We start from the raw sequence: 25,509 nt of genomic DNA, 5'->3' as shown, positions 1-25,509 counted from the left end.
TGGCAGGGAAAGTTTCAGCATTTGAATGAGTGCAGTGATTTCAAGGGTTTGTTTTAGTGTACATGTGTAAGAACAGTTAATTTAGCTGATATTTCAATATTAAAGCGAACAGAAGGGAACGTCTGTTCCTTGCCATGACTTCTGAGGTCTGTTTAATTCTGAGAAGCATGTCCCATGTGCTTAAAGAACAGTATCAGAGGGTGATTTCCTGATGGGAGAGAGAGTGAAATCAGAGAGAGCAGTGAAAGAGAGTTACTCCAATTTTGGAGACAGCAAAGACATGAATCACTTCTTAAATCACCACAGAAAAACATTTCTCTTTTCCACTATTATCATCAAGTCACAGATTACCAGAGACTGGGAATGTACCGTTTTCCCAAACTTTCTGTACGTGTTCTTTACCCCCCCTACACCTTCTCTAAGCACCCAGAAATTGTCACTGCTGAGGGTTGGATACTCAGACATTCCCGCCCTGTCTGGCTCTTTGTACAACACCAGGGAAGGGGACAAGAAACAGCTTCAACCAAACTGTCTTATCCTTCACACCAGGACCATTTTAAAATCTCTCTGCAGCCATACTGTCCACATGAACTGCACCAGCTGTGTGCTGCGCTCTGAGTGTAACATAAGGATTACAAAGCCTTGTTTTAATGAAAAAAGCACTCCCAGGCTTCATAAACATTCACCAGCATTCTCCTCCAAAGTTTTTAGCCCCAGATGCCTGAAAATACAACCTGGGTTGCTTATTTCTGAATTTTGTAGGTGCCCTGAAAGAAGCAGCGTTTTGACTTCCTAGAAAAAATTAACTGAGAAGATCAACCCAGATCAAAACCACAGGGAAGGGATTTTCTCCTGAGACAAATGTAATCTTGCTAAAACAGGGGATCTTCCTTCTCTTTGGGGAAGAGAAGGGAGTGAAGTGAAGTACAGCACTTTTGGGGGTCTCTGATAGTGTTGGAAATTGGTGCCATGATCTGGTTAGAAGTTTTAGTCGTGGTTTTGCTCAGTACCCAGCTGAAGCCTTCAAGCAGCACCAGAAAAAGTCATTTTTTGTCACTGACAGGTGGAAAAAACCCCAGATTATCCCTAGACAACTAGTCAAAATTTCTGCTTTGGAGGAAAAAATCCCCTTTTCCTACATACACTCCCACCAGTAACCTCCGGGCTTTTCCAGAATTTTGACATAAGCAACATAAGCCACGAATCCACTCTGCTCAGGTATATTGTGTTTTGACTGTACAAACAATTTTCTCTGCCTTTCTGACTTGGTGGGCTGAGTCCAGGTCACAGGAGACTTCCACAAGGCGGGGTAGGGACCATAAAAACCCCAATTTGCCAAGGTGCCCTTTGCTTCCAGCCCCTGTGGCGAGCAGAGCAACCAATCATTGGGGGTGCCACAGGGATGGCGTGCCAGCACCCCAAAACATCGGGACGCATCGGGACGCATCCCATCCTTCCTGGGTGCCCTCCTGGAGCCGGTGCCACAGGCTGCCCCACCAGTGACCGCGTGATATTTTTTCCCTGCTCTCTTTGTTCCAGCTGATGCAGCAGCAAGCGGCCATCATGGCCTCGGTGGCGCAGGGCGGGTACCTGAACCCCATGGCCGCCTTCGCCGCGGCCCAGATGCAGCAGATGGCGGCTCTGAACATGAACGGCCTGGCAGCCGCCCCCATGACTCCAACCTCAGGTACGGGCACGGCGGGCTGGAGAGGGCAGAGGGCAGGGAAATTGAGCCAGGTCCCACAGGACGGCTGGCAGGATTTGTTAGCTCTTTGGGATCCTCCTCTGAGCATCAGGCTCTCCTCCCAGGTAACAAGCGGAAGGACCAGAGGAAAGGGTCTCAAGCGGCACCAGGGGAGGTTTGGATTGGATATTAGAAAAGGTTTCTTTCCCAAAATGGTTGTCAAACATTGTAACCGACTGCCCAGGGCAGTGAACAAGTGTGTGTCCCTGGAGTTATTTAAAAGGCATGTAGATGTGGAATTTAGTGACATGGCTTAGTGTCAGGCTTGGCACTGCTGGGTTAGTGGTTGAACTCAATGATCTTAGAGAGAACATTAACTATTCTGTGCTTCTATGACATTTCTCAGTCTAATCCCATACACAACTTCTCTTTAGCTCCAAGAACCCTCCAAATGTCGCAAATCATCCCACAGTGACCTACACTGGTTTATTGGGGCATATATATGTCCAGGAGGTCAGTGTTGGTGCTATCACAGTCAGGCTGTCCCACAGACTAGCAAAATAGGGTTGTGGTGAGATGCAATATCATCAACAAGATGAATTTTGCCTTTGGGACACATAAGCATTTCCCCCTATTGTGAAATTGGACAGAAGGCACTCAAAGAAGGCATCTGGTGCTACCTGGAATGAGGGTGTGTAGTGAGAGGGTTTCTGGCTGCAGCAACAGAGGCAGGTAGCCAGTGAAGGGCTCCCAGGACCTAGCTAGGCTGCAAAAAGCCCATTCTAGGAGCTGCAGTATGGTTCAGCAGGCAGAAAAATAAGCTGAGACAGGAACAGGGCTGTCTTTCTTGGGTCTTGAAGAACATAATTATTCCCATTTGGGCAGGAACAGGTCAAAGAATCATCAGCTCTGGTAGTCCTGGAATAACATGTGGCCTAACAGCAGGGAAGGGAAGCAGGAAAAGTGGGGCCAAACTTTGAAAGAAGTGAGGATTTGGGAAGCTTTTCAATACACTAGAGTCTGGTAGGGAGGCAGAGGACTCAAAGGCACATCTTGAGAGGACCATTTGTAACAGAATATCACGAGGGAATGGGGAGAGAAGGGAGAGTAAGAAAGACAGATCTCATTCCACAAGACTTTATGGAGACCCAAGGAAAAGCACTTGACTCAAAAATCTTATACTGCACATTTCAAAATATATGTTTACACAACGATAAATGTATAAACAAAAAGTCGATGGAGCTACTGCAAATCCAAATAAAAAAGTGGCTTAATTATATGTGCACCCTTTAAACCCGCTGCTGGCAAGATTATCATATTTGCATTAGCTAGATTTGTTTTGTGTTGGTGGGAGCAGAGAGAACATCAAACAAAGACTGCCTGGAATTCAAATATTGTCAGGGTCTGGAAAGCTGAATCCAGGCAGTAGTGTGCAATGGATCCCCCACAAAAGAGCACAAGCTCTTTTGAATATATATAAGCAAATTCTTGAAAAGAGTGTGTTCTGTGTCATGGCTGTGAGAACACCTGTACAACAGCCAAGTCCTGTGCCCACCAAGTTCTGTGCCATGAAAAACATCCCAGCTCTTTTTTGGTGTAATCATTTCCTCTTCTGCTATGGCCGGTGTCTTTCAGAGTCATAGAATCATGCAATTTAGGTTGTAAAGGGTCTTTAAGATCATCAAGGCTAACCATTAACCCAGCACCGTCAAGCCCACCACTAAACCATATCCTTCAACACCACATCACTGTGTCTTTAAAACACATCCAGGGATGGCAACTCCTCCATTTCCCTGGGCAGCCTATTCCAGTGTTTGACAGGATGAGGGGACTGTTAAACTCTCGCTGTCAGAACAGAGGAGAGGAAACTCATGTTTTTTACATGCTTTCTGGATTACCCATGACTGGTCATTATTGAAAATAAGATGCTGGTCTAGATGATCCCCTGATGTCTTTCACGGCAGCCGATTTTGCACTCTCCTAATGACATATTTTCAATCACAGAGCCTATTCACTTTGGCATTATTTCAGATTTACCTTGAATGAGTAGCTTCCTTCATGAAAAACCTCTGTGGTGGGTTGTGGAAATGTCCATTGACAATTATTCCTTAGGAGAAATGTTTAGACTTTGAAATTACTCCTTGTATTACTACAACACTCACAAAGCATGTGATAAGATGCATAGAAAATGTTTCACATAATGTCTGAGCAAGCAAGCCTACAACACTAGCAGCAATTTCTGAGTAGCCAGGAGATATCTGAAGCCTAACATTAATTCTCCTGCTAGCTTTTGTTAGCATTCAGAAAGCCAAATGGAAAATGATCATTCTGCTTCATAGCAGGATTTCTAGTCATTGAAGTATATCTTTTTTCTGCCTTGGAAGGAAAATGAAATATTTCAAAGTTCTCAGAGGAAAAAAAAAAAAAAAAAACAACCAGGCACTAGAAAAAGTGTTTGGAACATTGAAAAAAAATAGAAAGGAAGTGTTTTGATCTTCCTGAAGCAAAAGAAAAATTGTGCTAGGAAAAAAGGTTCTGGTAACCCAGAAGTCCTAGAGGCTTTGGAGGCATTTGCTCAGCACAGTGCCTCTGTGCTGGTTTCTTCAGCCCTCCTAATACAGCTGGTTTCCTCTGCATCCCACCTCTAGCAGAGTGGATTCCTGGGAATATGACCATAGGTTCATTCATTTCCATGGGACCTAGGGGCTCAGAGTTTTGGATCCAGGTAAATCTAATAGATGAGAGACAGTATCCATCTCACCTGGCTTTAACCATAAAAAACTTAGACATCTCATTTGAACTGCAGTCACTGGAGTGCAATAAGCACTCCCTATGGGTAATTCAGACCAAGAAAATTGTAACGCTGTTTGCTGTCATTTTAACAGTCTTCCATCAAGGGTCAGGTTTATCTCACATAACAGTCCATAATTGTGAGGCAATTAATTTGACATTTCTGAGAGTTTGGTTCAGGTTCTACATTTCTCCCATCACTGCAACAATCTGGGTGAAAATTGGGTCTGGCAGTGGGTCTGCTACTCTGTTACCTGCAGAGAGCAGCTAGAAATTAAATTTTATTTAGGCTTCCTTCCTTCTTCCTCCTCTCCCTGCCTCCCTCCCTCCCTCCCTCTCTCTCCTTGTTGTAAATCTGCACCTGGTGTGGCTACAGTAAGAGACCTCAAACGAGGGATGAAATCCACAACTGGCATGCACCACCACCATTTGTTTTCCACGGTGGCATTATGCCAGTTTTACTCCAGCTACAGATCTGACCTCTCCAGGGGGGTTCTTTATAAAAAGAAAATTGAAGAATTCCAATAAATATGCCTAAACTTCCTTAGACATGCACAAAATAGCAAGCACAAATCCCTTGCTGCAATTTTAGAAAAAAAAAATTATTTACATTTTCTATGCAAATAAAGGAGAGATCCAGAAAAGCAACTGAAATTTTAAGTAGCCTTTGTGATTTGGAAGCTGATGGCATATGCTAAGAGCATTGCCTTTGGACTTCAGTTGCCACTGCTGGCTCCCTGTACCTCCACAGAGGACATTTTTAAAGGCCAACACCATTTAAATAAGAAAAGGGGAAGCAGCAGCTTGTCTGCTCAGGGTATAAGAAATGAGCTGAAGTACTGCCTTTTTTTTTTGGGCTACTCAAATCTGAACATATTAAAATATCTCATGCATCTCTAGCAGCTTTCTTAAAGTACCAACACAGATTTAAGCAGTGGTTAAATTGTGTTATTGGACCAACCCATGATTGAATGCTGCACTGGTGAAGACAATATGTGCAATTGGTTTAAAAGATAGATAACTCCAAAAATTGTGCTTTCAATCAGTAGTATACCCTGACACAGAAAGATAATGTTGAAGTTAAGATAGTTTCACTTCCCATGCCACCTAGCAAGAGAAAAATATGATGTCAGGCTCATTGAAAACTCATTTTTGGTCCCTGAAATCATCCTGAACATGTTGCAAGAACAGACTGTCCAGTCATTTTACACATACATAGGAGAAAGTCAGTGAGGTAGCAGACAGATTTAATTCTCTTCCCAGAAATTCAAGAATTCTCTACCAGTGGGTGACAAGATCCCACTCAGAACATAAAGACAAATTGGTTGTTCTGAAATAGCAGCATTACAGTCCCCCACAGGATGCATCTGGTAAGAAGGAAAGAAAAGATTCCATGAAAGGAACAAATTTGGTCCAAATTTTGCCCCAGTTCATTGAGAGATATCTGTTAAAACAGTATGAAGTCAAGTTTGGACCAAACAGTAACATTAAAAAATGTATCACTGGCTACCTTTAGGCTACAAATAAACTTGACAAGTCTTTTAAGGATCCCTGGTGCTGAGAAAGTTCAGAATGAGTTTGCACATGAAAGGTGTTTTCATGAGAGAGTGCAGACAGAGCAGTCCTGGAAATCAGTACACCCACAGAGATCCAAAGGGAATCTGATAGAAACTGCTGTAGGAAGCTGGGGCTGAGGGTTTTTGGAGGTTTTTCAAGCTCGTCTTGAGTGCTTTCTGAACTGGGGAGCAACTGCAAGCAATCCATTTATTTGCTCAACAGCTTGGGAGCTTTTTCATTTCTCGGGTGTTTGTTTTTTTTGCGGGTGGTGGTCACAGCTGTTGTGTCAGCAGTTTTCTCCACAAAGTTGTTGTTCCCAGTACTCACCAGCTCTGCCCTTGTGTCCTCCTCATTTTCAGGTGGAAGCACGCCTCCTGGCATAACTGCACCAGCTGTGCCTAGCATCCCATCTCCAATTGGGGTGAATGGTTTCACTGGCCTCCCGCCGCAGGCTAATGGGCAGCCAGCTGCTGAAGCCGTGTTTGCTAATGGCATTCACCCTTATCCAGGTAAGCCAGACTAATCCTGTGCCCACAGCCTGTTGCCTCAGTCCTAGAGATACTGTCCACACCCACAGGCTTTGCCCAGCAATAACCTGTGGCGCGTGTTCAGAAGGGTTACACCCCGCACCAGCAGGGCTCATTATTGGTGTATTGTGTCTTATGCAGCTACAGTGTTAAACGGTTCAATCTGGATGATAAACATCAAGGGCATGTTGGAGGTGGAAAAACTGTGTACTGAATATTTGAGTGCTCGTCTGCTGGATAGCATGTCTGGTGAATACAGTCAGGACAACCAGCATGTTGTTCTTCAGCTGAAAATTGACCTGACTCCCGAGCAGTTCGTGCTGGCAGGTCCCCTGCAGGACTCCCAAGGTCTTGCTTCTGGTCAGCCTTGAAGGAGCTGTGCTAAGCCTGTTTGCACCCAGCACTGGTATCTCCTGCTGGAATTCCCCCACAGCCAGATGGCTCTGGGAGGATGATCCAAAGGGTCCATGTGCCCCAGACCCAAGTGGCTTCCTCTGTGCAGGGAGCAGGTGTTGATCTCCGAAATGCCCACTGCACAAAAATCCTGCTGCCTTACCAGGCCTGGGGAGTGAAGCTGCATTGATATAGCCTCTGAATGGACTCGGGCTCACCCTTTGGTGGCACAATGCAGGAGAACTGCTGCTGGGATTCACACTGTGCCTAGCTCAAAGACGCCAGCACTACAGAAGTGGTTTTGCAAGCACTGGGAGTCAGAGATGGATGAGGGAGGTTAAAGGATCCATACCTGCCCCTATACCTGTATTTACAAATATACATACAGTCTAAATCTGTAATTACCAATTACCATTCCTTAATGTGCACCTACATTTTTTCAGCATCCTCAAGACTTGAGATACCTCTCTCCTCCAACACACTTCCTCTAGAAAGTAATTTTATACAATTTCTGTACACATACTAATGGTAACAATCATAGCAATAAAAAATCCAAGTAAATGTTACTAATTGATCCTAATCACCAGCTGGCAAAGGAATATTTTACCCTGGGGAACTGATAGATTGATCTAGTCTGTTAGGAAATCAAATACTGAATTCAATATTCCAGCCAAAAAGCCCCAAAAACTCTAAGAAAAAATAATTCTTTCAATCTTAGCCAGTCCTGAAAACTCAGAACATTCATCATCATAGGGAAATTTATGAGCTACAAGGAAAAATACCATATAGTATAGAAATACCAAAGCCTTACCTAGGTATTGACAAATTATTATCCTCCTCCCAACAAACACTTTGCAAACATGGACTCTGAGTTCACCTCTAAGCAGAATTAAAATCAAGGGACTTACTGTACTCAAAATTAGGCATGTATATATGTGTTGTAGCAGTGTAAGGACAGGGGAGATTTTGGAGTCATCAGAAGACTGCAGAGAGCCCTTAGTGTGTTCAGTGAGTTCAACCACAACACCGAGAAAGCATTCTGTCTTTAAGGTTATATAAACATGGCCATCTGTTCTTCTGTCCATTTATTTCAGTTTGCCTGTTTGCCAGTCAATCATTTCTCTGTTTATTCATCCACTTCTATGTATGTCTGTCCTTTTTTTCTGGTTTATTCAGATCCTTTTAGCCAATTTCGATGATCCATTACTGTGGGTACAGAGAAAATATGTTCTTTCTAGGTGAATCTTAATGACTTGAGCTTTTCTTACTATTCCCAACTACCCCTATAATTAAAGAATACATTAATTATGTTAGGCATTCCATCCATGGTTATATAAAAGCCAATGGCCTTAATCTGATTCTCTCTGAGTTTCAGAGAGGCTTGCTCAGGCAGCAATTCCCAGTAAGTCCCTGCACAAACCCCAAGAGGCTGACACACAGAAAGGTGACAATCATCCTGCCCCTCTTTGCTGCAGGCAGAGAGACTCCCTTCTCTGCCAGTAGAGCTGACATCCAAACAGTCTGAGCTGTGTAAAGTTTGGATTTATCTCAGGGTAATTTCAGCAATATATTTGCCTTTCTCATTGCTCAGCTTCCCCATAATGTGGTGACACCTTAAGTTATACCAGAGGTGTAAAGGGAACAGTGCCAGGTCAAACACCCACCTCTCATTATGCTTTTGTCTGTCCCTGAAATGCTGAAAGCAAGTCCACATAGCTCACATCACGTGTTTGCTCCATCTAATTGTGTTCCTTCTCATGAGCATTTATGCACTCTCCAAACCTCCCCTCCTTGCCACAGGCTTTATTCAGTCCTGGAGCTTAGCAGCATGAAAAATAAAAGGATTAGACATTTATATGGGTAATGAGAACATCCACAGCCATATTAGACTGGATAAAAATGTAGATAGGACACAAAACTTCATGTTTTATGATATAAGCCAGCCACTAATTGCTTGGGGTTAGAAAGAAATTTTCATCACTGGGCAGCTTGTTCCATCATTATGGGATTTTTCTCACTCTCCTCTATTGCATCTCTTACTGCCCTGTGGTTCTGCATGGCTCTGTCACTAAATGCAAGGGTAGAAATAAAATATTACAGCTGAACAGGCAATTGCACTAACACTATAGAGAAGGGAACATCATGACAGTCCCCATCCAAAGCCAGCATCTTCCAAACAGCTTTCTTTTATGGTGTATCTCTCATTCTGAAAGTGGCTAAGACTGCTGCTGTATTATGTACATAATCATAGTCTTGCTATGATTATGACTTGCCATATATTGCTTAAATCCTGAATATTGCTTCCAGATAATCCTTCATACTCCACAAAAAAAAAACCCTTAAATGTGGGTTCACACCATTACAGCCTGTAGCAGAATATTCTTTGTTGCCTGAAAATAGCAAAACAGGACAATGAATGTCTCTAGAGGCATGGCATCCATATCACTCAGACCCTAATAAATTCCATTAATTGTGCAGTTTGTCTACATGTTCACATTTCTGACCAGCTGTATTATTTTTGATGCTGCATCCAAAGGACTCCAGAATACCAGTCTTTATAAAAACAAGTCATATAACGTAATTGTATTTAGTCTGTAATTCCACTCTTTTTTTCTTCTGCCTTCCCCTGTGCTCTTTTTCCAAGATTCCCTTTGACTGGAGAAGGGATGTACATGGTGTCATTTCAGTCAGATCACCAAACCATCCATGCCTTTGTGGCAAATGGATCAATACTTTGAACAGCCCTACTCGCCAGGGCTCTGATCACAGCCCCTGTCCCTGCAGGAATTAGCTTTCTCTGTTAATCTGGTCAGGCTATGGATCCATGCAGTGGCACTAAAAAACCATTCCTAGCAGTCATAACCTTTGCAAGCCAGGGTCTCACCTTCTCCAAGATGAGGCAGTACATAATGCCTCAGTGCACTTTTTGCCACAGAGTGAATAACAAGGCAATAAGTATTCCCCCTTCCACTAGTCTGAGCCCCTTTGGAGATTTGACCTTTTTGTGTATTAATTCCTGCCCTTTAATCTTTCAGTTTGCAGAGCTATTGAACGTGGCAATGTGTCACAATATATACTGGGGACAAAGAGCATAATCTGCTGTGCCATGATCTTGTGAGTCACTTTGCAGCAGCACAAGAGCGTTTGCCATTTCCACATTAGTCACAGTAGCAGGGATTGCACTCTTCTGCCAAAGCTTCTTAGCCACCCAGAGCCTCTCTTGTAACCATGTGTGATGTACAGTAACAGTAGACACCATCTGCACTGGCTTCTGCTGTGTCTCACATCATCAGAATTCCACCCTCTGCTAACAGGTCCTGCCCTGCCCAATTGCATTGTGAGGGACTAGACAAAATTCTCACTCCAAAGATAAAGCCTCTTTGGTAAGAGAAAGGGGACATAGAGATGAGAAAATCGGGAGACCAAAGGATAGCAAGCAAGAACGAGAAGGGACTGGCTGTCAAAGAATCAGTGAAATGAGAAAACTGGAAGAAGGAACAAAGCAGAGCTCCCAGAAAATTAAAGGCTGCTCCACAATCTTCTGTCCAGTGCCCAGAAAGAAGTGGAAATACATTACATAGCATCTCACACCCCCTTACTGCTCCTGGACCAAAGGATGTGCAACTTGACCAGAGCCAGGGATGGCCCAGCAGTTTGGCAGCTTTGCGGAGCCTTAGATGGGGAATGCTTTAATGAGTGCTGAGTTCTTCAGCTTCCTCACAAGGGGAAGCAGAGAGGCAGGCACTGATCTCCTCCCTGGTGACCAATAACAGAACCTGAGGGATGGTCTCAATTTGTGTCAGAGGAGATTAAATTTGAATATCAGCAAAAGGTTCTTCACCCAGAGGATGGCTGGGCACTGGCACAGGCTCCCTTAGAATATAGTCCTAACACCAAACCTGACAAGTTCAAGAAGCATTTGGACAATGCTCTCAGGCACATGGTTTAACTCTTGGGGATCCCCTGTGCAGGATTTTGATGATCCTTATGCATCCCTTCCTAATCAGGATATTCTATGATTCTGATTTGGTCTGGAATTAGGTTGCTGAGTTAAAGAAAGCTAAGTCCCCTCCATTCTTTGTAATCCATTAAAAGTGTGTCACCTCATTTATTATTTTCAGGCACACAGTGATTCTGTTTCTGACTGCTCACCACTTCCAGGTCCATCTTTCCACTCCGCAGAGCCAGCAAAAATTTCTCCTCCACCACCACCACTCCCCTTTAGCACACAGTACATCTGGGCTAGCAAGACAGCAATCTTCACACCCTGTTCAGGGTCCAGCCCTCTCTGGTGAGGACCAGCTGTCAGTACAAAAAGGCAGCCAAACTTTTGTGCCCACATTTTTCCAAGTCACCACTGAGACAGGCAGTAAAGGTGTGCCTCACAGGGGAATTCCTGCTCTGTAGCAACTCATGACTTCGTAACTGAACCAAGACCATCCATTCATTTCCCCTGGTTCAACAAAGAGGTATCAGGAACCAATTTCACCCACCACCTGCAGAGACAGCCTTCAGACTCCATCTGCATTTATTATCATTACCCAAGTTAATTTTGCAGCTTGTCATTGAACAGTACTGCTGATAGACAGGCTGCTGCTCCAGAGCAGTGAGTCCAGGGCCAGTCCTGACCACGCCAGGCACCATCCAGAGGCTCTGGGCAAGAGCAGGGCTTCACTAGTGCAGGGAGAGGAAAGGACTGGCTTCCCACACCCCAGTGTCTGCCCTGATATTTCAGGGCTGAAAGGTGTTAGACAAGAAGAGTTTAGAGAGGAGGTGAATCAGGAGAAGAGAAAAAGAGTGACCTGCCTGCACCTTTAGAAGGTCCAGGATGAAAACCAAACCCCACAGCATTTTGTCCAGACATACACTGTGGCCTAGAAAGGTGCCTGGCTCAGCTACTCTGAGGCAAAGTTCCTCACTACAGGAAATCTCTGGCTCTGTGTTGTTTGTCCACCCTAAATCTCCAGGTGAGAGCTTTCCTGTTCATATTTTGTATCAGCAGTTCCAAAACTGCAACAGTGAGCACCTGAGACATCATTATGACTAGGAAGCATTTATTTGACCCATTTGTAACAATCTGCCATGTGCCATAAACCACGCTTTACTGGTAAAATAAACAAGTGAAGGAATGCACTCATTAAAAATATAATAAGAAGTTGCCATCTTCAATTGTAGTCTAAACCACTTTAATGATGCCATGTACTTCCAATGACCGTGCTGCAGCTGTAATGAATGAGGTTGTTTAAGGCAGTTGTGTGAGCCTTCCCAGGGCAAAAGTGTTTCCTCCTCTGATCTGGAAGAAGGTGCCAACACAAATCAGACTCCATGCTGATGTCTTCAGTAGCATCTATGTGAGTAATAAATCTCAAGACCTTGAGATTTATTTTTAAAACTGACTTAAACTAAGCCCCAAAACAAGGACTTTAGGGCACCTTAAGAGCTTTTAAAACCTGACCCTGACTTATGTGATCATGTGGCCTTTGGCAAAGAGAGGGAAGTCTGGTCCTGGCTTTGCTGTTGAGTGTTTGTCACCTTGACTAGCCATGTCCACCTGTCTGCCTTTTTGAGTCACCTGTGTCTTTCTTGCTTTGCTATCTGGAAGTTCTTCATTGCCAGACATGTCTCCTATCATGTTTTCACTCAGCATCTGTCTCAGAAGGAATATCTGATTAGGGCTGGGGCTTGGAGGTGAGACTATTAAGAAAATAATAAAGATAACCCTGGTTTCCATGATTGAACTATATGAATTTTATAGAAGGTCCATGTGCTGTCCCAAACAACCACATATAATAGCTGGGGATGCCACCAAAAGGACTTTTTCCTACTAACAGGGTGAAGCAGAGGATACAAAACCCCTGGATTTCTGGGCTCTTTTGGTGTGTAGGGGAAGAGACAGAGAGACAGCATGTCTTTAACTGAGTGGTGTCCACCCCTAAATGGCAAAACGAGACTATAAAACACTGGATCAGCCTCTGTTTTCTGCCAGATCAGCACATTCTTTCTGTTATTGCAGTTATTGTTGTGTCTGAATACCTAATTAATTACAACAGTAAGCGCTGGCTTCTTTAATCACAGCATCAGCTGTCCTAATCAATCTTAATAATATGGAATCTGTACTATGGCACCCATGAATTTTAATCTACATAAATTTCTTAAGACCTCTCGCAAGCTTGTTGTACGAAATGATATAATTATGGATATAGATTAGGGCTGTAGAGAGTGATTTAAATTGGATTTAAGGAGAAGGTGAATAGAGCCCTCCCACTCAGTTATTTATTTATTTTTATCCTGGCCTTCACATAGATTTTTTTTTCCTATCATTATGTTATTACCCCCCCGTACTGACTGAACAGCACTGCCTCTCTTTGATTGCCCTCCTCCCCCATCCACCTTCCCAAAGGGGATCGTGGCCAAGCTGCAGCTCCTGAGAGAGGTGTAGAGCACCCCCAGGACAGTGAGAGGAATGAATAGGTGGGGCAGAGCACAAAGCTGAGGACCCAGCTCACAACATGCTGTTCCAGACCTATAAAAGGAGTATCTGTGCAAAATAGAGTGAGATAGATGGAACCGAGCATGTCAATCATGGAATGCACAAATAATCAGAAGCAAGGAATGAAGAGAATATCACACAGGAGTAAGATCACTCCTTCAACCTAAGAGAAATCACAAAGCATCTTAGGAGCCAAAAATGCACCAGGCTCTGCTTTTGTCTTTCAGAAGCACTGGACTTGTCTGGTTTCAGAAAGCAGACTACTTTGGCTCTCTCTTACCTGAGCTGGGGCAAGGAGGCTGTCCCATAGTCCACTGAGGGCATTTGAAGGCCTCTTTTGCTGGCTCAGGCTGTGACTATCATCCTTTTTCCTCACCAACCCACTCATTTCTATGCAGATCCTCCTGATTTACACCCCTGAATACCACAGAGGACTCCAGCTCTCTGTCCCCTACAACCAATTTCACTTGGGGCACCCATATAGCAGCTTGTCTTGGACAGACTCTGGAGTCAGGCTACTGACACCTCAGGAAGGATTCTTTATAGAATAACACTTCAACCAATTTTATTTATTTTTAACAGTGTGCTTCATTCTTCCACCTCCATCCATTCATTCTCTGACAAAAGCTAAATGTCAGGCCCAACACTAACTGAAAGCCCCTTTAAAAAGTTGGATTTCAATCTAGAGATATATCAGGAGTAAGAAAGTTTCCTGGTATTAATTTTAAAGCACTTGTATTTCATGCTGACTTGGGAAATCATCCTCAGTTTTTGGCATCAGGCAGAGGATTTGGAAAGTGACATTAACGGATCTACTTTCTTTGAAGGACTTGGGAGTTATTTCTTGACTTCTGCCTAATGAATAAGTGCTGCCTTTGTTAAATTTATATTTATGGCCATATAGTAGGCCATTGGCTTGTTTTATGTCTCCAGGTTTATGGAAGGTTATCTGCCATGGTCACCTTGTGGCATCTTGGCCAGGACTGTCTTGCAAAGAGACAATTGTATCTGAGCAGGATTTTTCCCATGGAGATATGGAAATGATCAAATTAATATAGAGGAGATGTCCAGGGATAAGGCTCTTGCCCTGAGCTGCCAAATGAAGTTACTATTAGCATCTGTTTTCATGGTACACCTTTACTTTGCCCTGGCAAGGCCAGATCCTCAGCTCCTGGAAAGCAGCAAGGCCACAAGGACAGCAGTGGGGCTGATGTGATTGATAATTCTCCTGTGGCCTCTCAGGAGCCTCTCTGCCTTTTTTTTTTTTTTTTCCCTCCACCAGCTGATCCTCAGCATTTACATTGCAGCACCTTTAATCTCAGAAATGTCTGTGTGTTGGACATGACACCTCCATGAGTCTGGCCACAAGGAAATCTGTTTCAGATGTTCTCCCTAGGCACATTTGCACAGAGTCAGCACATCCAAGGTCTTTGGATGATGATACAACTTACAGACATACTGGTGCTGGTCCAGAAGCTGCTGTGAGGTGCTCTGTGATATCCATGTCTCTCATCTATATCTCTTATCAGCCCTTATACACCTACTTACCTTGTGTGCTCCTGCAGGCTTGCACCCTGGCACAGACAGCACACAGAGCAGCTGAGGTGTTTTCCCAGCCCTGAATGTTTGTGTTCAACCAATATTTTCAGTATCAAAGAAGACTGGTAAGCTGGATGGGGAAAAAGGGCGACAGAGGCAGGTTAACTCTCCCACTAATGATCTATGTGAAGGCCACCCCGTGAAGTTATGTGAACTTTATGGAGGAGCAGAGCAACCCCACCTGATGGTCTCCTTGTGCTGAGATACAGAAAATACTCATAACTCCCAATCACTTTGAATTTTAGCAAGTGGTGGGCTACAGCCACACCTAACCCCTGTGGTTGGTCGACTCTGAATTGTGAACTCCTCATTTAACTGAGCCCTCGATGAGCTCCTCCTAGGTCATTCATATGTAAGAGGGCTGTCACTTTACAGAACACAGCATGGCCACAACTTCCTCAAATGTCTAATCTGTGTCTTGAGATGCCTGGATCAATACCAGCTGTTGGCTTCATCCATGCTACAGCTGGGAGCACAGGCAGTTATGCCCTTTGCTAGATCTGACTCATGTGGCATGGTGAGCAGCAGCATGAAGATGTGCTCATGGCTGCCCAGGATGCTTTGGCTTCCTGCGAGGGTGTCCAGCCAGCCCTGGAGTCTGTGTCCCTGCCTCTTCATGGGCCAGCACAGACATGTCCACTATGCTGAAGTCACACCTTCATTTGCTGAGTAAACACAGTCTGCAAGCTAAGGAAGGAGAGTCCTTCAGTAAGAGAAGTCATCACTTTAAGAGGTGCCAAGTTAAATTCCTGCTAGTTGCGACTCATCACAACTTTGGCTCTTCCCAAATGGCCAAGGCAGGGTATGAAACTACAAAAAAACAGAGCCATAAGCCTGGAGCTGCTGCCCCCACAGAGGTGCTTTCAACTCTCCTTTCAAGAGCATCCAGGGATGGTTGGGTCAGTCAGGGCCTGGTGTGTTAGAACAGACACTTAGATATTCTTTTCCCATGAGGAAGAGATTCCCATGTTGGAGCAAAGCTAACTGTAACCTTCCCACTGGCTTGCATGTGCTGTAAGCCAAGAGGAAACCCCATGCCCAACCTGGGTCACAAGGCAGCCTGTGAGAAACACTCAGTTGGATATTACCCTTGGTGGCAAGTCATAAATACTTGGGAAAATAATGAACTCTGAAAGCTTTAGTGTGGAAGGCAGAAAGGCTGCATTTCATGGCCTGTTATCCCAAACACTTTAAATAAATTATTTACCCAGCTCTAATAGTTAACCTTAAAGGTTGGGGATTCTAATCATGTATTTCCTAAGCAGTGTACCTTAGTTCTGACGGCCAGTGTGGTTCCAAAGGCAGGTGAGATATCCACAGGTGGGATAAGCAGAGCAGCTCTGCAGTGAGACAGATGGCCATGTCCAGGAGATAGACTCAGCTATAGCTGGGAGGTCAGGAAGCTCCCACACGTGCCCAGATAAGGCAAGGAATAAAGGAAAGGGCCACAGGACAAGTCCTGCTTAGTGAGCTCTCCTGTGTCAGTGAAGTGCCAGCCATTGCTAATTACCAGCAGGTCAGGGGGCAGAACAATCGTGTCCAAATCAGCCTCACCTGGGGAGGAAGGAAATACTGTAAATGCATTTCCTGAGGAGCAGAGACAATTTCCTCTTCTGTGCAATGAAAGGAGCACAGTTGCCTTTGGGGCAGAGATGGTGGATCCTCTCCTTCACTGCAGTCTGTAAAACCATAGTTAAAAAAGATTTGCTTCTCTCACCAAAGGTTCCCTCACCTTTCTCAGGAGATATCTTCTACCTGACAAGACTTGAAGGGTCTAAGTTATTATGATCCATTCTCCTAAAGGGGTGAGGGAACTGATGTATTACTCAAGTTTTCATAGCTGTTCAGTTTTCTTTTGGAAAAATATGATCAATATTCTGGTTTTTGAGGAAAACAGTTTTAAGCAGAGGTTAAAAAGAATAGACTTTAGTTGGTTTCTTCTTCAAGAAGAAAGTAGTAATTTTAAAAATAAAAAAAAACACAAAAAAAACCAAACAAACAGACAAACAAAACAAAACAAAAAAAACCAAAAAACCAAAACAAAACAAAACAAAACAAAAACAACAAAAAAAACCCCAACAACAAAAACAAAACCCTATTTTCCAGACATTACCTCCATTATTTTCCTGGAACAATTACCCTTTAAAAATGTAGTGTAGAATCTCTAGTCTAGCCTGCCACTGACCTCCCACAGGTTTTAATGTATTCTCCTCACACTGTTTTGCAAAAACTGAAAATCCTTACAGTAAGACAGTGGTTTCCCATTTCACATACAAATATATTGAGGGACTTGCCAAAAGTCATCTAGGAAACCATTCCAAGCTAGGACTGCAATCCTACTTATTTCTTCCTATGACTACCCCAGCTTCAAATTCCACATGATCCAGTCATATCCAAAATGAACAGGAGCTTCCAAGCCTTAGCCAGCTGATTGGGTTTGCCACCTCAAATTTTGGTCGTTTCACCATTCCTCCTTGTATTTTGGGAGAAAAGTGTAAGACCTTGCAAGTTTCCATCATGACCAATGGTGATCTTTAAAGTTAAGTTTCAAGCTGGTATTTCTATTTGTAAGAAAACACTTTATCCGTGTTCCTTGGGTATGTAATACTCACGTATGACAACCTCCCCCACACTTTGCCATACAGTCAGTGTCTTTCCTTGGATAGGTGTATGGCACCAGATTTCCTTCCAAGAGGCCCCCACCTTTGCATCCTCCAAGCCTTGCCTCCAGCCACACCTCTGTGCGGGTAAGAAGGAATAAAGGTGGGATGGATGTGGGAAAGTGGCAGTTCCCTAAGGGATCATCCTACGAGGAATAGGTTGGAGGGACTGCATAAATGTAGAACTGTGCAGTCCCAATAAATACAAATTAAAGTCATTAGAAGAATTGAAATATTAGGGCCAAGGTGACATTTGGACTGGAGGTTTAGCCAAGCTTTGCTTTATATTTTTTATTGATGCAGATAAAGAAAGAGCTTATCCAACACGTTTCTCTTTTTTCTCCCTATCAACCAAAGGAGAAAAAGAAAAAAAAATTTCTTGACTAGCTTTGGTTGTATTTGAGTAATACTTCAAAGTTTCACAAAAATAAACAGTTTTAGTGGGGAGGAATGCACACTTGTAAAGAGAGAAAATACACTTTGAAGCCAGCAAGAGACTGCATGCCTTATGCAGCGATTCACAGCATCCTCCCTGGAGCAGACAAGTGGTGTCCCCCTCCTCTCCATGCAGCTTCTTCTCTCTCACTGGGGGCTGCCTGGCAGCAACACAGTCCTTCGAAGGGATGTGGGGATGACAGGAGCCATTGCTTTGTTCTCTTCTCCTTCCTCCTGCTATGCCCCTGTTGTTTTCTGCTCTGATTGAAAGTTTCATGTGACTGTAGCTGTCACTGAGATCTGAGTTTGCACAGCACCTAGCACAGTGTTAGTCCTGGCTTAAGATGAGGGTTCTTTGGGGTTGATTAGTGCCAAAAATCTGCATGATCAGTGCAGATCCATAATTTAAGCTTAGGAAATGAGGAGAGAGGTTTATTTGTCCTCTGCTCCATCGTCTTAAAGGGTGATGGCTGGGGGACAGAACCCTCTTAGCCATCCTGGGGGGTACTCTGCATTCCTGTCCATAGCGCAAGTGAGCTGCTCCTCTTCCACCCTCAGCCCCTGGGTATGTCTGTTTCATAACACATGTTGATGATAAAAGATAAGGGGAGAGTACCTATCAGGTTTTAACCCCTTAATTCCTTGTCTCTCTTGTGTCTCCACAGCACAGAGCCCCACTGCAGCAGACCCCTTGCAGCAAGCCTACGCTGGAGTGCAGCAGTACGCAGGTCGTTAGTATTAACACTTTCTCCCAATAAACCTTTCTCTTCTCTTAAGCCATTACCCTCTGAACACACCTCAGGGGGCTGAGGGAAGGGAGGTTTTACCGCTTCAAGGACAAGCTGGGGGCCACAGACTCCCTGATTCAATTTGCACCAACATCAAGACATCCAGGGTGCTCTCTCCCAAAGCAGGCAACCTCCTACCTTTCCCATGGGAAGGCTCCCACTGACCTGCACCCCAGTGAAGCTTCACCTGTAGAACTGAGTCTGGTCTGCCTTAGCACAGTGCACAAGGGCAAAATCAGGCCTCTGTTTTGGAGGCTGCTTTCTAAACCAGGTCTCCTGAGTGCTGCAGCAAGGAGGGAAGATGGGCAGCCAGACCCTGCAGAGCCACTGCCGCTGGTGCCTGGCAGGACATGGAATGCCTGCACACACCCGTTTTTTTTAGGGTGTGTCTGCTGGCCATACCCCACTCAGTCAGTCTGAGCCTTGCTTAGGAGCTACCCAGACATCCTCCTGCTTCCCAGCAGATTTCAGCACAGCTCCCTGTGGCTCAGCCTCCTCTCGAGCTGCCCTGTGAGCTGAGCAGCTCCTTTGCAGTTGATGGACTGACACCAGCCAAAGTGACCTGGTGCAGACCACGACCCTGCCGTGTTCAGCCTCCCCTCACGAGGTGTCCATGGCCAGCGTTGCGAGGAAGCTGCCACCCCAAAGTCATTATTTCCTGTGGTAACTGGAGCAATCATGGGTTCCTGCTGAGGAATGGCTATTATCTCGTGTCAGCGCTGTATCTGGAAACTTAATTTAATTCTCCATGTAGAGCTTCATTTGCCGGTGTTTTAGTTATTGTCATTTATTGCTTGTGAGGTTTGATAGATGGGAAGCAACTCAACCCTTTGAGCTGTTAATTAACCCCTCTGCACACACATGGCCCCTATCCTCTTCTCTCTGGTCTTGCAGGCGACCCATACTCTGTATTTTTAGCAGCAAGGCACATCATCTACCATCTGTGGTAGTGAATGGCTCCCCTTGTTTGCTTGGTGGGGGAGCTGAGATGGGGAAAATTGTTTAATTGCTGCTCACTGTTTCCACTGTGTTTGTGTGAGGGAGAGGAAGTCTCTACGGGCATGAAAGAAAATGTGTATCTGAGAGTGTGTGTGCAACTGTGCCTATACAGCCTGTGGGTACATGAAGGGGAAAACACACGTGTGAGCTGGTTTTGTGAGCATGGGAGTTAATCAGAGTGCCATAGGTGAGGTGGGGAAAGGTGTGCGTGTGCTCTGCATGCAGCTGTCAGTGTGGGCAGCTCTGCTCTGAGCTCATGAATGGATGTGTTCCTGTCACCAGGTGGAATGGTTGGACATCTCTGCTGGGAGTGGTCTCAGCAGAGCCCTCCCGTTTACACTGCATGGCTGCCCTGGGTGCCACTGCTGATGGAGCTGGAGGGAGGCAGGCAGGGAGGGAGGGAGGGAACTTCGGGCCCTGTGGCACCTCCTGGAGCACAACCATGGCTCTTACACCACACCTCAGGCTGCACGAGATGGCCCTTCACAGAGCCAAAACACAGGGGCAAAGCCCACATCTGGCATGGTGTGTGTGGTGGTTTGGAGTGAAAGCTCCTTGCTTCCCAGCACTGAAATCTGTCCTTTCTTTTTTTCCCTTTCTCTCCCCTTTAGCTGCTTATCCTGCTGCTTATGGCCAGATTAGCCAAGCGTTCCCACAGCCACCTCCCATGATCCCACAGCAACAGAGAGAAGGTGAGTAAAAGTGATGTCCTCCTCTGTGACCCCAGTGAGCCATCCCCATCTCGTTGGTTCCCCTCCTCATGCACCTAGAGCGCCCATTAAACACCCAATTGCTTTGAATGCCTGGTCCACTGAGTTTTTCTCCATTTCCATATGTGGCATGGTGTCACTGTCACCAACAGTACTGTGGTGGGCTGCCCATGTGGGGAACTGCTGATGAGATCTCTTCAGTCCCCTGGGAGGAAAGCATGCTGGTGTGCATGGGACATGGAAAGACCAGCTAGCAACATAGCCACGAACACCCAGTGAGGGCCTCCGTTTGAGACAAGCAATAAGAATGCAGATAAAAATGCAATTGTATTGGAAAAAAGAGCTTTACAGGGCACAAAGCACGAGGGGCCCTTCATTAAAAGGCAGTAACATCATTTCAGACACCTGCTGTTTGGAGAACAAGGACTTGCTATTTAGAGTAGCTGATCTAGTCCTTTCAGCCTTTCAGCCTCCACTGATAATCTGGAAACATCAGTCACACCTTGCAGAGCACAATCCCTATATCAGGATGAGAACAAACTTGTAGTTAAAGTTCCTATTTCTTTGCAATGACTGTGAGAGTTGCCTGGGTAATCTACTCTACAGGACTGGATGGCTTCACGGAAGACATGAAGAGTAAGGAGAGGTGAATCTACCATTTTTGCATGTAAATGCCTTGAGAGAAAACTGTGCCATGTAATATTTCCTTTACAGTAGTGGGGAGCAGTGGAATCCTCAGAGGCAACCCACTTGGGTGGTTCCATTCCACTTGTCCTCCAAGGAGAGCTGCTCCCTTTTGTCAAGAAGGAGGGGTATGCTTGCCTGAGTGAGACATTAAAGTCAGGTGCTCCAGCTTAGCAACTCTCATTTTAAATAGTTACATTTTAAATTTTATCCTCTATTAGATCACTAATTCAGACATATTCTATATTATATGTGTTATTATATGTATGTAATTACATTTAATATTTTAATACAGTGTAAGAGTCAAAATGAAATTAATCTAGATTACACCATCAGACTAAAACATTCTGATGATCTAAAACTACTTTGGGGTAGAAATCTCATTTTGTAAGAAAATTAGAAATGTCGTCATTTCCATCTAATTTGGAATTAATTTTTTTCCTATGTCAGAATTTCCTGGGGAACACAACTTCCAGCTCCTGATTAGCTCTAGTACATGTCCCTGCTGTGAGAACAGATGCACAGACCTATCGTATCATTACAGAGATGTTTCCCCCATGCTGAAGGACTTTGCTTTTTATTACTTACTGGGGCTAGATTAAGCACAGGACAAAATGGCGAGCAGATCCTTGCTCAGCACAGCGCTGTGCCAGGAACAACCAGAAGCAGGGGGAAGCTGTGGCGCACGCCTTGAAGACCCTCTGCCTGTAGACCCCTGTGTTCACAAGGCATGGTGTGTCTCTGTGGGTTAGGAGTGAGTGTCACCCAGTGGACAAGCTGTCTCATAACTCTGCTCCTTCCTATAAGCAGCTGGCATTGAGAATGAGGATGGCTGGGGGACAGCCACATGAGATGAACCACCAGTCCAGTGCAGGTTGCCATTCCCAGTGTTCCTCATTTTCCTGCAGTGCTGAGAGGATGTGTCTTTCTCTGCTTCTTGGTAGAGGAATATTCTGTAAAGCACAGCACTCCCCTTTAGCAGAGGGTCAAGACCTTTAAGCATCTCTAACCTTTAGCAGGAAAACACGGCGAGAGGGAACTCAATAATAACAATAATGCTCAGTGCTGAGAGGAGTATTTTAGGTTTGCAGGGATGTGCACAAACATTGATTCATTAGTGAACCAGCCCTACCACCACAATAACACCAGTGATCACATTGTTAATGACAATCTCGGCTCTCCACTCCTGGATCCCAGTTGGATAACAAGCCTGGGGACGTTTTGCTGCTGCAAGATTCCTGTAGAGATGAGTCATTACTGCCACATGAGCACTGAGGCTGCTGGCAGCTGACAGGGTGCATAGGGTGGAACTGATCCAAAACTATCAACGCTTAAGATAAAATCTTGATTCAGGCCATGTCAAGCACACAAAACTTGGAGGTAATTTTAAGTCTCTATTACTCATCTTGATGTCGTTTCTGAAACTAGGATGTGCAACTCCTCGGTGCAAGTTTGCAGCTCTTATCTGTGTTGTGTTCAAACATTCTGGGCAAGCAGAAGAGGCAATGAAATTCCATCCTTTGAGTGTTTGCTGTAGAGGTGAGGTGTGCAGCTAACCAAAGTGCTGCAGCCTTACTTCATACAACCTCGTGGGTTAGCCCACTTTAATAACTGTTGGAAAACAAGCCTCATCACAGCCTTTCCTCATTACATTGTGCTGGGCTGCAATGATGGGTAGCTGAGGTCAGAACAGGTATATGGGGTTCACTTATGCTGAAGGAGGGTCTGCAGCTGTCCCTGTGCTAAAAAACTGACAGTGAGCTCAAGTGTGAGGAGCATGGGCAGAGCAATGGCTCAGGTCCAGCCAAGCCAAACCCACCGTGTGGTTCTGTGCCCTCAGTCACTGGTTTTTCCATTATCCAGAACAGTTTGCCTGTAATCTGTAGAACATCCATAAACTGTACAGTCCTTAAAGCTTTTCTTGCTTTTTTGTCCAAATCAAGGCTAACTGTTCTTCTTCTGTATAAATGAACAGAAATGTATATATGTCATAAAATGTATACATGTCATAAAACCAAGAGCCATGACAGACATCAGTGTTGAAATGAAACTTCATTTTTCCTGATGATGTGTTATGGAGGTTAGATTTCAAGCTACACTACAGCCCTTTTGAAAACAAAAGTAAAGCCTGTCATAAATAATTTTATTATTGTATTCAGCCCTGAATTGCCAAGTATAGTGATCTCCAATAATCCATTAACTCTGTCCAAAACAAGAACTTTTTCTCCAAAAAGAGAGTTGGAGTCTTTATTAGGATTTTTCCATACCAGCTGTGGTTTTTCTGTTGTTCCTGTATCCTGAGAAAGCCCCTCAGAACTCATTGCATTTGTGCACTGAGAACTGACTAAGATCTTTAAAGCATTCTGAGATGAACAAAAGGAATCATAAAATTGTTTGTGTAGGAAGGGACATTAAAGTTCCAGCCACCTACCATGGGCAGGGACACATTCCACTAGATCAGGCTGCCCAGAGCTCCGTCCTCCCAGACCTTGAACACTATCAGGAATGGGGCATCCACAACTTCTCTGGGCTACCTGTTCCAGAACCTCACCACCTTCATAGTAATGAGTTTCTTCCTTCTGATCTTGTCCTTGATTTCTTAAAAATATACAAGACAGCCATACACACAAACACACAGCCTTCTATGGAGTGCCCAAATTAACTTGAATCAGGCAAAAATGTATCCAAAAATAGCTACGAAGGCTGAAGAAGACAGATCTTGTTTTGCGAGTTCTTTACCAAGATCTCTGGCTGTGACAGGTAACTTACAGACTCAACAAAAAATTACAGACAGGTAACTTATAGATTTAACAAAAAATCGCTTGTTAAATTCTAAAGAAAGTAATTTCATATGTGAGGGTGACAAAAGAAATCAAACTACCCAATTTTGGTTTGTTTTTTTCTTTTTTTCCTCAGAAGCAAGTGAAGTTTTCAGCACTGGAAGTTAGGAAAAACCCCTCTAGAGCTGTAAACAAAATGAGTTCAGCCCTGAATGTCTGGGTCAGTAGGGGAAGCCACAGCACAGGCACATTTTAGAGCCAAGCTGGTCTTTGAGATTGGTCCCTGCTTTTTCACACCCTCCCTGGTCTCTTCCTTTCAGTCTCTGAGTCATGTGAGGAAAAGTTGATTTCAAGGTGAACCAAGGGTTGTTGTCTCCTTGAGCCCAGGCTATAGGTGGTGTAGTTAAAGTTGTGTGCCTCCTGGTCTGCCTTATGCCTTGGTAGGTGTTTCTCAGCACACACAGGCAGAATCTCTGCTCATGCACAGCACATCCAAGACCGCAGGAAATGCAGCTGGTATTTTTGAAAGAATTGGCCAGTTTTACAGTGAAAACTGCTGGCTCTGGTGATGTCAGTGGGAATTTTGCCACCGACTGCAGCAAAGCCAAGATTTTACCCGTTTTATTATAATGTGGATCTCAAATCCCACAGCAGAAGTGCTCTGGGGCACATTCAGATGAAGGAATGAATTTTTTCCCTGTTATTCTGGACTGTGGTCTGCTCCTGGGCAGAATTTTCTCAATTTTAACAGACACCTAAGGGGGTTAGTGTTTGTTTAACACTTTCAGACTGTTTCATATCTAGCTTATTATGCCAATAACTCTGCATTGTGCAGAAATGGATGGCAGCAAGGATTGGAAAAATGATAGTTGCCCAGTGAGAAGACTAAAGAAGAGGCAGACGGGAGGTGGGGGGAAGCTGGAAAAGCTTGGCATGAAATAGGGGAGCCTGATTATGGGCCACTGAGGTTCAAAAGTAATTTGGCTAAGCAGATGACCGGGTGCCTAATTAGTTAATTATCCCTCTATACCACTATCCCCCCCATTTGGAAGAAACCCTGTTACCATCCCCATGACCTTTAGGAAATGCACAAGATGCAAAGGATCAGCTGTTCCTTCATGACAGTCCTTTTAGCAAATTAGTGGGGAAAATTGTGCTTAGCAAATATTCATTAGGGCTTCATTTTCCATTAATCCAAAAGGAAATGTGGAGAGCCTGTGACTTCAATCATGCTGAGGCCCAGGAATTTTAATGAGCTTTAAATGGGCATCTGCCAGAATCCTGACTTCGCCGTACTTCTCTTGCCAGCCGGGGGGATGAGTAATGGGTAATAAAAGGTGGGAGCATCTAGACGAACTCCTCTCCCTAACAGGAAAGGCAAAGTTGTAATTTGCTGTGTTATGACACTGTAAT

General features: G+C 44.5%; 1 protein-coding gene across 16 annotated transcripts in view; it reads left to right on the top strand.

The window, feature by feature from the left end:
* The window catches only part of CELF4 (CUGBP Elav-like family member 4), a 712,244-nt gene that overhangs the window by 624,821 nt on the left and 61,914 nt on the right, over window positions 1-25,509 (top strand). For 7 of the 16 annotated variants that reach the window (XR_011678996.1, XR_011678995.1, XM_071425772.1 and 4 more), the window contains exons 7-11: window positions 1,540-1,687; window positions 6,391-6,540; window positions 17,707-17,787; window positions 18,801-18,866; window positions 20,534-20,614. Coding sequence is in view for 14 of the 16 variants with exons in the window: in XM_071425772.1 (XP_071281873.1) it covers window positions 1,540-1,687; window positions 6,391-6,540; window positions 17,707-17,787; window positions 18,801-18,866; window positions 20,534-20,614 (526 nt within the window). In the remaining 2 variants the exon portion in view is untranslated. The remainder of the gene's footprint in view (window positions 1-1,539; window positions 1,688-6,390; window positions 6,541-17,706; window positions 17,788-18,800; window positions 18,867-20,533; window positions 20,615-25,509) is intronic. The other 9 variants (XM_071425783.1, XM_071425784.1, XM_071425778.1 and 6 more) reach the window with 3 other exon arrangements.

Source organism: Agelaius tricolor, unplaced genomic scaffold, assembly GCF_023055355.1.
Source record: "Agelaius tricolor isolate 1412-34295 unplaced genomic scaffold, bAgeTri1.0.p SCAF_4, whole genome shotgun sequence".
Lineage (NCBI taxonomy): Eukaryota > Metazoa > Chordata > Aves > Passeriformes > Icteridae > Agelaius > Agelaius tricolor.
The sequence above is the reverse complement of the archived record's forward strand: the minus strand, read 5'-3'. Positions and strand labels throughout refer to the sequence as shown.